General features: G+C 33.3%; 1 protein-coding gene across 1 annotated transcript; it reads left to right on the forward strand.

Annotated features, from left to right (window-relative positions):
* The first annotated feature begins 906 nt into the window (after positions 1–906).
* Positions 907–8800, forward strand: LOC125059531 (collagen alpha chain-like). Its single transcript, XM_047663987.1, has 10 exons — positions 907–1051; positions 1653–1687; positions 2514–2550; positions 3023–3045; positions 3243–3294; positions 4346–4515; positions 5543–5618; positions 6167–6345; positions 7253–7441; positions 8627–8800. The coding sequence occupies exons 1-10, from the start codon at positions 994–996 to the stop codon at positions 8771–8773; spliced, it is 966 nt and encodes a 321-aa protein (XP_047519943.1). The 5' UTR covers positions 907–993; the 3' UTR covers positions 8774–8800.
* Positions 8801–12343: the final 3543 nt, after the last annotated feature.

A 12343-nucleotide genomic window follows, 5' to 3' on the forward strand; every position in this document is an offset into this window, starting at 1 on the left:
ACGCCGCTCTAGAAGTTAAATGACGTTGCATGAGAGATTATCGCATAGCGAGAATGCTTAATTAATAATAAATATAGATCAAGTTCGTAAATTTTTAATTCACATGCAAACTTTGCGTTTTAGTATTTAAAATTTTAACATGACGTCACAAAAGTATTGACCCCCCATGCCCCTTGTCACACGATGTCACACTTCGGTGATACCCTCCCTCCCCATTAACGTGTGACGTACTTTATGGATGGCCCCTTAGGTTGCAGGAACTGTTCACCATCCTTCCTTCAGAAGACTGTTCAATTTGGGCCGTTATCATCGCTGCCTAAAACAAAACGTTAGCGTATAGGTATGATTTAACATTACACCTTCTAACATTATCTAACTACGTTAGAGGAGGTTAATGTATAACAGGATTTTTTTGAATTGTATTTTACGTATATATTTTGTAAAGTAATAAATAGTAAATTAAAGTACCCCTCTCACTCTAAAATCGATTTTTGTTTAGTTTTTTGTAATTTGAACTTTTTTTGATTATTAATTGTTTTTTTTTTTTTGTATTTTTTTTTTGTTTAATAATTGGTTTGATATTTGTATGATCTCTACATGTCTATCATGTTTGCCTTTAAGTGCTTGTCACATTAAAAATTGTATTTTGTGTTTGTTTTTACTAATATGTCAGTGTGCCGAGCGTTGGCAAGCTTTTTATCAATAAAAAAAACTTCACTTTCTATAATATAGTAATTAGATTTTTTAAACTTTTTAACTGTAAACGTTCAGTAGCTGTTAAATGTTTTGTCGTCTGTAAAGTCATAAATCGGTTAATTCATATCACATGGTTCATAGAACATATTTTTTGTGAAAAGCAAACCATTATGTACACGCCGTAATATTATTATCAAAATTCAGTTGACCAACGGGATAAACCCGCGTCATAATTATTCGAACAGGATAACGAATAGTTATTTTTATACATACAATTCTTTTTAGCGTAAATTAACAATGGTTATTGTTCGGACGTTTGTGTTTTTAGTGTGTTTTTATGTAATATGTGGAGATGGTAAGTTAATAAGTAAATATGTCTAGGAAAATAACGCTAATGCTACTATATGTTAATGTAATTATTGGGTTTTGTGGTTACGAATCACATTAAGCGTAATTTACAAATCAATGGCTTGACATTTACGTTGATATTTCGTAGAATAGGTTATAAAAACGTTATCAGATTACTGTTTTAATGTACTTAAGACCCTAAATAGACTACAAATAACTTTCATATAAAAATAATACATTTACAAACTGACTACATAATGTGTATGTTCTCTATAAAAATGCGTTGACCCATATCAAATAAAATATGTCAAAAACTAAGAAGGTTTTCCATCAGCAAGAATATTCATATCGAAATCTTTATGACTGAAATCAATGTGAAAGTCATTTCAGTTTCCGAAATTTGAGGACACGAAAACTCGTGCTTGGAAAAACATATCAACATAATCAAATATGATGCAATTTTCCATAGACAGATAAAACAGTTAACCTGTTTCTTTAAATCGATTAATAAAGTAGTATATTTGTATTTTTCTGTGATAAAACCGATATAAGATTGATTTATGTGGTTTATATATATATATTATAAAAGTAAATGTTTTAATTTCCAGTCGCTGAATTCAGTACTACTTCAGTACAGCCTAATGTAAGTAAATTATATGTTTCACTATTCTAAATTCTAATAAAATATAAAAAAAGCTTTGATACTCTATATATTCGTTTGTAATAATACCAAAAACTATAAAATTTTAAATTATCTTACAATCATTATTATCTTATATTATTTTTGTATAAGTACTAATATTTACTGCGTCTCTGTTAGCTGACCATTTACCACAAGATACAAGATCAGATAGAAACCCGAGTTCCCATGTTTGGGACCCAAATTTTTTTTTGCAAAATGTATTAACAATTGCCATTAAATAGCCTATTCTCTGCTGAAAGAAAGTTCTGCGCTAAGCTTTTATAATAACCAATTGTAAACTGTGGAGTTCCTCTGTATATGCATCATAGTTTTTTTTTTTAATTTATTAAAATGTGAGAAAAATAAAAAGGTTTTTTCTCACTCTTATTTTTTTATAACATTATTTTTCCACTTAAATTACAGGGAACTATTTCGTTTGTATGTGTTGTTTTATTAAGACTTTATTTTTCGAAATTCAAAAGAAATGCTCTGCTGTGATCAATTTGACGGCATTTAACGCATTAAAAACATCATTTTCTGGATGTAAACGTCCAGAACTCTTTCTAAAAACTATCAGAAACTATAGAACGATTGTCTGTGCTACCAAAACTCATTTTTTGTGATATGCTAGCTTCATTGAAACTAATTAAATCTGTAGAAAATAATTAATTTTCAAGATTTTAGATACTGATTTGTAATACATATTTTCAATAAAAAAGGATCAACAACATTTTATTCAGTTTTACTTGCAACAGGATGAAAGAGACAAATACTTTTAATATTACAGGAAACTCCAGAGGGGCCTAAAATAGAAGCGGTTTGGGGTATGATCTATCTAAATATAATTATTTTTTAATCGTGTTGTTAATTATTTTAAACAATATCTCAGATGTACAAGACTACATTGAAATAACTTTCAATAAAAATAAATAAATTAGTGGCGCTACAACCGTTTTAGGTCTGACTCTGGGCCTCATTCTCTATCTGTTTCATGATCATTTGTTAATCAAATAGGCAAGTAGGTGATCAGCCTGACGCACGCCGTAGACATTTTGGGTCTAAGGCAAGCCGATTTCCTCACGGTGTTTTCCTTCACCGTTCGAGCGAATGTTAAATACGTACATAGAAAGTCCATTGGTGCACAGTCTGGGATCGAAACTACGACCTCAGGGATGAGAGCCGCATGCTGAAGCCTCAAGGCCAACACTTCTCTGCGATGCTGATGTATTTATCAATCCGTTCCGTATATTTTCTAAATTAATTAATTTTCTAAAAAAAAATATATTTTTGTTTTAGATGAAGAATGCGCAATACGAATAGTAAGTATGGAGTATTAATATATACCGTATACGTTGATAAGAGAAAGTGAAGTCCACGCTACCTTCATATTACAACAAATTTGAATGTGGGTATGTGAAAAATTCACGAAGATTTTCTTAGCTTCTGAGTTGTCTAACATTTACTTTATGTGCCATTGGTGTTGTAACAAATTACCTAACATAAAATCATTTTTTAGACAGGTTCTGGCTTGAAATGGAAGGGAAAAACCAATGCCTGCTCTGCAGAAGGTACGTAATCCTCAGGCACCTTTTGTACTGCAGAATAATTTCTTTATATATAGAAAGATCACTGTTTATGAAATAAGCGTATTTTATGAACCAGATTTAAATAATAATACTTTAAATGAAATAAAAAGTGAGACTACAGATATTAAACATTTAAAATTCTAAAACAGCATGGTATATTGCACATGTACTCTTGATTGCGGTGCTAAAGAAAACCGCAAAAGAGCCTCTATTGTCGTATCTATAACATATATTGTTTAAAACCAAAAATATCAACATATAAAGTCATACAAACGGCACAATGTATAACAAAGTACCTATATAATTCTATATCCAGAATTACGAGGTGAACTCGGATTATGAGGGGAATCTGTGCTACCAGGAGAACAGGGTTTAAAAGGAGATCCTGGTGTAAGAGAGATTGGTTTAAAAGGAGATACCTGGCTCTTCTTTTAAACCACTTTAAAGAACATACTTACTAAATTTAATCTTGCCGTACATTAATGTATTTTTTATACAATGAATAGAGTCAAATAACAATATGTTTGTCACCGTAAAATTGTAAACACCGTTAGATTGTAATCTATCTCGCGAGATTATAAACTGTCGAAAGATTGTGAACCTCAACGAACTGCTTACAATTTAACGTATTATTATTCGGTATTTATATGAAATTGTTGGAAAGTAAAATTAATCTGTAATTGACCAAAGAAGTTTGAATGATAACTAAGTTAGTGTAGTACAATCTACCGAATAATAATACGTTAAATTGTAAGCAGTAAGCTGAGGTTCACAATCTTTCGACAGTTTATAATCTCGCGAGATAGATTACAATCTAACGGTGTTTACAATTTTACGTTAACATGTTAATCATTTTAATGGCTAGTATTGCTAGTGATGGATACTCGTTTCCTTCATCGTGCGAGCAAAAGTTAGTTGCGCATATAAAGAAAAATCTTTAGGGACACGGTCAGAATTCAAACACAGGTTTTTTTTTCGTATCTCAAAAAACTCGCTTTTATTACTCGCTATTATATGGTATATCCACATCTAGGTCAACGAGGACCACTTGGTCCTCCTGGTATGAATGGTGACCCGGGATCTCCTGGTATACGAGGGCCTATGGGAGAAAAGGGAATTCGTGGAGACCAAGGTCCACCAGGAGTGCGGGGACCAAAGGGAGATAAAGGCATACCGGGAGAGACTGGTCAAAAAGGAGAAACGGTATGATTTTTAAAAATCTAATATTTAGTTTTAAATATGCCTGTAGAGCCATCTGTTGGTCAAATTATAATCTTATACCTCACTAATATCTTACGTAAAAGTCACAGTAACTTGTTGTTAATTAAGAAACATAAAAAATACCTAGGTAACACTGAAAATGTTCAGATGAAAAAGGGCTTAATGTAGAAAGTTGGCAATACTTTTTTGACGTAATCTCCATTCCTCTCTACACATCGTCGCATTCGATGGAACCAATGAGAAAAGCAGTGGGCCCATTCTTCCTTAGCATTTTCGCTCTTCTATGGCATTTTCGTACGCTTTCACCGCATCTTCAGGGCTCGTAAAGCGAATACCTCGAATTTTATCTTTAGTTTTGGGTTCGTAGCAATTTATCCAGCTTTCATCACCTGTGACGATGTCAAATACAGCATTTGAGTCACCGCCATTGTACTTATCTAAAATTAGCGACGCCAGTCTATGCGAAGGTGTTTCTGGTCGTCGGTAAAGTATGGGGAATCCATCTGGTACACAGCTTCCTGACGCCTAAATGTTCGTGTAATATTTTTTGAAATTGACTCATACCAATGCCTAGGCTTGCCCGTATCTACTATTTGTCACTTTCTTTTCTTCCTCTATCATGCGTCGCACAGCACTGATGCTATCTTCAGTAATCACTGTCAAAGGACGTCCCTCACGCGGATCATCATTGAGATTGCTACTACCACGCTTAAGCTCATTAAACCAATTGTAAATAGTGCCACGAGATGGGGTTTCATTAAAAAATGCTAATCGCAGCCTATCATAGCTTTGTTGTGGAGTAAACCCACAACGAAAGTCATAATAAATGATCGACCGGAAAATTTTCTCGCGTTAGGTTCATTTTCACGTGTAACAAGAGTTTAAGATTTGCCAAATAGTTTATCATTTTTCATAGATTTTGATTATGGTATTTGAGTCTAGCTCTGAATGGTTTTGTAATTACGTTAACGCCCAATTATAAAACTTTTATTACTAAAAACATTTTCAGGGGCAGGCGATAAGGGGACTGCCCGGTCTTCCTGGAGCCCCGGGCACGGTTCCTGGTCCAGCGGACCAATGCAAGGGTACGATTTTTTTTGACTTGGGGAAATGCATTGCGCATTCCCTACCGCGGCGCGACTGCTTAGTGCGGGAGGGTTTGGCTGCCTACGCACTGGCGACCATGGTCGCCGCGACCTGGCCGCGGCGGCCAGTGAATTCTGGACTTTATATGGCCATCGCTATAGCCCCTACGCACTTTGCGGCCAGCGACCAGCGGCCACCGTTGGCCGCGGCGTCTAATTTGATGCCACGCGATTTTCACATTTGATGTCCGCATGTCGCGCTTGCCTACGCACCAGCGACCATGGTCGCGGCGGCCTGGCCGCGTCTATGGTCGCCAGTGCGTAGGCTGCCTAAAGCGGGACTCGCGATTGTACCCACTAAAACTCCAAGGCGCCTCTAACATACTTCGTCAACACAATATCGAATAAACGCTTCCATAAAACCTAGTGCAAATTATTTTAAACATAATGTTACTGCGTCTGGTTCATTGATAACTTTTTACTATGTTGTGTGTGTGTATGCTTTGAATGTCTGTGTTTGGCTAATATTATTTAAATTAAATTTTCAGGCGAATATTACTTCCTTAACCCAGTAAACAAATTCACCGCAAGATGTGACATTAAAAGCAATAATGTATGTGTCGATTTCCCAAATACAAGTCAGAGATGGCATAAAGTCTGCGAAAAAACCTCGCCATGTTGGCTCCTACAGTCAAATTTAAATATGGACGAACTATACGGTAATAAGGTGAGTACATTTTTATATAAAACTCTTGGGTAACGTATTTCTAACCAAATTCCTCTGTTTGTATGTTTGGTAGGTGTGAGAATAGATCATAAACAATTTTATTAAAATAAAAATGATAATAAAAATTTGGCCACACCTCGTTTTTGTTTTCAGTTTCTTTTATTGTTTAGTATTAAATATAATTATATTAGTTCAAGTTTATCGATATTTTAAATAAGTATCAATTTTATTGGCCATATATTCATGATATTGATTTCCGACACTAGCCCGAACTAGCCTCTCAAGGCTTTTAGGGGTTACTAGAAATTCTAACCAATGGGACGGACAAGAAAATTGTTCAAGTAAAATTCCTCTTCTCTCCTATGCTTCTACATAACCTTATGTCAGTTCACGAATTTATATAGTTTTATATCACTCGACGACGCATTGGTCTAGTGGTTAGTGCCCCTGACTACGAATCCATGGGTCCCGGGTTCGATCCCCGGCTGAGACGAACATCGATGTGATGAGCATTTGGTGTTGTGCTTAGGTCTTGGGTGTTTAAATATGTATTTATATGTCTATCTATCTATAATTGCCTAGTACCCATAACACAAGCTTCACCAGCTTAGCATGGGACTAGGTCAATTGGTGTGAATTGTCTTAAAAAAAAAATTAATTAATTAAATTAGATTAAATATCTTTAATTTATTACCGAATATTATGTATTCTTGTCTGTGAAGGACGATAAATTATAACATCTTCTGGTTCGTCAATGCCACCTCCAAATTAACCACAATGGGTTAATTTGTTTGTTTATTGTCATCACGAAACTATCATTCCTCCAAAAAGATTCACACACACACAAAGACAAAGATTGCTTTGTGTGTACATATACTTATTTAATATAAACATATATTTATTACAGATGTATGCCAATATTGAGTATTTAAGCAAATTCCCGAGGTTGAATTATAACACGCAAACAATTCAAATTGACTGCAAATACGTTAGCATAGAGAACATGAGAATTTTACTCCTACACAGCCTCAAAATTGGAACAGAAGCTACAGATCGAACATCGGTGTATTATGAAATTATTAATACCACTTGTAATGTGAGTATTAATAATTATTTAAATATATTATTTTAAAAAACATTAACGCGAATTCTTTAAGAAATAAAACAAAAGCAACTAAATGGGGTTGGTATAGCATTTATTAAGCTAATCTTAAATACATTCTAATCATAACGTCTAACCTACTTGTCTAATTAAACAATTATCAATGAAACATACAAAAACCCATTGCTATCTTCTGTCCCATGTTTCTCTTTAATATTTATTAATAGGTTCCTAGGTTTGGATTCGAAAACTTGCGAGATCTTTAGTGATTGGTATAATGACTGATATTGACCAACTAAATGATAATTCTAAATTTATACGAATAAATTTAGAATTATCATTTAGTTGGTACGAACCAACAGTCTAAACTTTACGTATTAAAATGTTTTTTTATAAGGCGCCTGCTCGAAATATGGAGCAATATTGCGTAAATGCTGTTTGCTATATATATACTGTAAAAACAACACAGTTGTTAAGAAAGTTAAGCATAATAACTGATAATGTAAATTTTGTTTGTTTCTTTTATTATCTATACCTATAAAATATAATTGTTTTACGAGTAATCAATAAATACTTTTTTTAAATTTATCATTTATAATACAAATATTCTAAAATAATATATCTATTCATAGACTGTGTTGCTATGAATTTTGTTGTGACAAAAGCCTACAGTATTCTCCAAATCAATTTACGGAATTGATATACCGTTTATTTAATATAACGCCTGTCAAAATCATTGAGCAATATTATGCGCCGAGTACTTTGCCTAGTTTAAAAACTAAGTTTTAACAAAAACATACCAATTGTTCTTGTTATTCTAACTATACTCAGATGCGTCAATTTACTTATCGGAAATGGCAGATAAGTAATCAAATAAAAATAATAGACGAATTTAAATGTTAATTAATTGAGTAATCAGCCGGAAGCCGGAAGCTCAAATGATTGTCAGCAAATTACATATTATCTAATATATTTGGGCTGCCGGCTGTAGATAAAAATGGAATTTGTACAAAGATCTTATACATGTAAAAGGAATGATTGGTATCTCAAAAAAAATAGCTTTCAAAATTAATTAGCCGCAAATATGGAAACGAGTACTAAATGTAGTTTTTATGTAAATGTAAATGTTGACCTAATAAATTTAATTAAAAAATTTATATAAATGTTTTTTTTTTTCAGAGAGACACCGAGGCTGGTAAAGCTGAATTACAAATAACATTGGCTGGACCATTTTTGCCAATAACTGACCTTTACATCGAGGATAGTACAAAGCATTCGGAACTATCTATTAAAGTCACTAAAGTGTGCTTCTATTACAATAAGTAATTTGTTACAATCAATAAGTAAATGATTTAACATTGTTTTATTTAAAAAAACAACAAATGTCTATAAACCGCGTGTTTAACGGATATAATTATGCATGTTTAGAGGATTGCTTCCCGAAGCATGATTGGAAAGGCGACAAACCAGATGCAGAAATGTTTAAAACACAATTTCATGTAAGACTCAAAATATAATAATAATTTATTTGCAAGAATATTGTACAAAAATGATATGGTGTTCTAAAGTTCGCATATTCTGCCACACATAATAGCGTGCAAATTTGTCTTAAAATTAATTTTACATAGAAAATACATACATTATGAGTCATAATGTCATTGCTTGTGACGGTGTCCATGCGTCGGGCGGCCCTAAAATATGGCGAGGGGGCCGATGGCTGGCCATGCGTCATACTCGTGAACGGGTGCTACTTGTGGTGACTGGTCGGACTTGAATTCATGTATGCGGTGATGTTAGTTATTTCGACTATGATTTGCGTGTTGTTCCCACGTGAATGTAAGTGCGTGCTCATATTTCACCATTCCTCCTGCTGATAGAGGACAAATCTTTGTTTTTAATTTATTATTAATAATTAACTATTAATTACCTAAGAAGTCATGTGGAACATGATGTAATGGTTGCAGCTCCTTACAAACATTGTGTGAAACAAACAATTTGACGATTAACAAGAGTGGCGGAGAGTTTTTCTCTTCCGTTCTACGCCCTTGAGTTCTCAAGAACTGAAAGTAAATGTAAAATTAGAAGCATTTAATATGTTTTTATTTTTTGACGTTCATAAGTGTACATTGTGTTACCTATATGAATAAATGATTTTGACTTTGACATACCTTTATAGACAATTTTTATATTATTTATAGTGATAAATTATCACATTATTAAAATATATTATAACGTTATGCAAAATTCATGCCTCTTAGGAAATAGGTACTGTTTTTATAGGTAAGTTATAACTTTTAAACTTAAGAATTTCCAAGTTTAAGAGCTACCGGCTAATATGAATATTTAAGTGTTTGTTCAAAGTTAAGCGTAAACCCAAAGTGTAAAGTCTAGACTATAAACATGTAAGTATTCTTTGTAACCCGTTAGTGTACACCATACTTATAGATTACTATGTGTTCTACATACATACATTACATCTACATTCTGCAATACGTCATACCTTGAATCGCGCTATCAAAGTGTTTTCATTGAGCATATATAATATGTCGCAGCCAAATAGCTTAATTATCCGTTCAATTAACGGCCTAGCCTTTGAACTAAACGGCGCCTTAAAAATAGGACCTTCCCACTCTCTCTCAATAGGTCTCAATAGCTCTCTTCCTTTTCTTCGATAAAAGCGCTGCACATCTTCGTGACGTTCCATAAAAATTTTAACTTCATGCGCCTAAAGAAGTTTCACGTCAAAAAGCAGTACATCGTTTTTTCTCTACCATCCTTTCCTTTGAGTCATTGAAATTATATCAATACAACGCAAAATGACTAAGCCATTAAATGTGGTATTTTAACGAAACTTCCGCTGTAACAAAAAATACAATTTGATAATGAACTTTGCATTTGTCTCATTAAAATTGTTACCATATTCTTAAAATCGGTGACTATATCAAGAAAATATTTATAACAGGATGCTTGCCTACATTTTTATTGAAGAATTAATACCTATCTCTCAATGATTATCCTGACTTCCTATATACAATATTATCTCTAGTATCAGAATTATTGCATATATCAGAAAACACATGCCGCACATACACTGTTGTGGCTTGTGAAACGGCTGAAAAAGCTAAAGCTTGCAATTACGGTTTTGAGACCCTTGGTCCTAGTGCTATAAGGCTTTTTAAGGAAGTAGCAAAAAGGTTAGTCGACATCACAGGAGACCGAAGAGCGGGCAGCTACCTCAGACAAAGAATTAGTCTAGCTATTTTAAGCGGGAACGCTGCCAGTATCTTCGGAACATTTCCTAAAGGGACTCCTTTTAATTATATATTTTAGTTATTATATTTTAAAGCTAGTTATTGTTTTTTGTTAAATTGATTAATGTTAGCTGTAGTTGTATAATTAAATTTTTATATCAGAAAATATCAAAACAGTTGGGGCAAAAAGGCTTTTGCCTGATTTTGTAAAAAAACAAGTCTAAAGTTCCTGGGTTCAAAGTTCGTGAACTCCTTCGGTCCCGGATAAAGATTTCGGTTTGAGGATATAGGTTAATAATATAGCGCAATTATTATATATATCAACAGTGGAAATTGAAAATCAATTACAAGTTACATAATACATAACACGTAATAAAAATGCACGAGTCCATACTCAAAACATCCGAAGCCTTTTATAAATTTTAATTTAAATTTATAAACTCTTTTGTGTTCACTTTGTAGCTATTTAGTAGTACTAAATCAATTTAAACATACTATGTTTAATTATATCAGTCTTATTTTATGAATGTTCGTTCAAAACAATAAACTCCTACATCTAGAAACAAACAAAAATAACAATAATATGTAATTATACACTAACACACGGCAGGCTTTATACTTTACAATGATTACTAACTAATAGAATACATAATACGTAAATTTAAAAACACTTACAAACAAAATTTTGGATAACACTGCGAAACTCTGAGTAAGAGAGGTCTTTAGTTTACGTAAATTAGTTGATCATAAGAAAGTTTAGTACGCAATATCGTATTGATATAATGGTCCAAGATCCCAGGGCCGCCAGACATCACGTATTTTCTGACGGATGAAATGTGGACGATTGGGTAGTGTTAGTATGTACTATGATCGTATGCCTACCTGCTAGCTTGGTCAAACGGCCAATTTCCAGGTATCAGGTAATCAAGGTACACAAAAACATTACTTACTTCACGTAAATTCTCATGGCTGATTTTTATATATGTTTTCGAGTGTATAGTTAAAAATAAATTGTCAATACTCCCAGACACTTTCCGTCGGCCATATTGCTTAACAGACGCTTTAAGGGTCTCAAAATAATTAGTCAACTTCACGTAAATTCTGACGCTCCATTTTTATATATGTTCATCCGACAACTATTTTAAAAGCTTTGACAAGAAGACAGACCGATCCAAGGGGCCAATCATCCCCTAAACTAAATTTTAATATCTCTATGAGTGGGAGAGCATTATCTACGCGCATGAGACTGAGTGAGACCGACTGCGCTGTTAAAGCCATGAAAATTACTTGAAAAATTATTATTATTCAAAAAGGGCAAGCAAAAGCCGTTTAATATTTTGAAGAAAAATGAAGAGTACCAACAAGCATTTCACCGTTTTGGTACGTTGGATTTTGTTGGTGATGTAGATGAAGAAGAACGTGTATTCAACATAATAATAATAATAATAAAAATTCATCTGTGATGTTTACAACGTTCCTGGAATAATTGATGTAGATGCTGCCAGACTACAGTTGTTTATCATTTACATACACGGTATCTGATATAAATGAAGAATTCAATCGAAAGAATTTAAGAAACTTCGATGCCAGTAACTTACCACCTTGTAAAAGTGAGCTTTGGCAACAATTTCGACGGGCTAGCTTT

The sequence above is a fragment of the Pieris napi genome, chromosome 2, assembly GCF_905475465.1.
Source record: "Pieris napi chromosome 2, ilPieNapi1.2, whole genome shotgun sequence".
NCBI lineage: Eukaryota > Metazoa > Arthropoda > Insecta > Lepidoptera > Pieridae > Pieris > Pieris napi.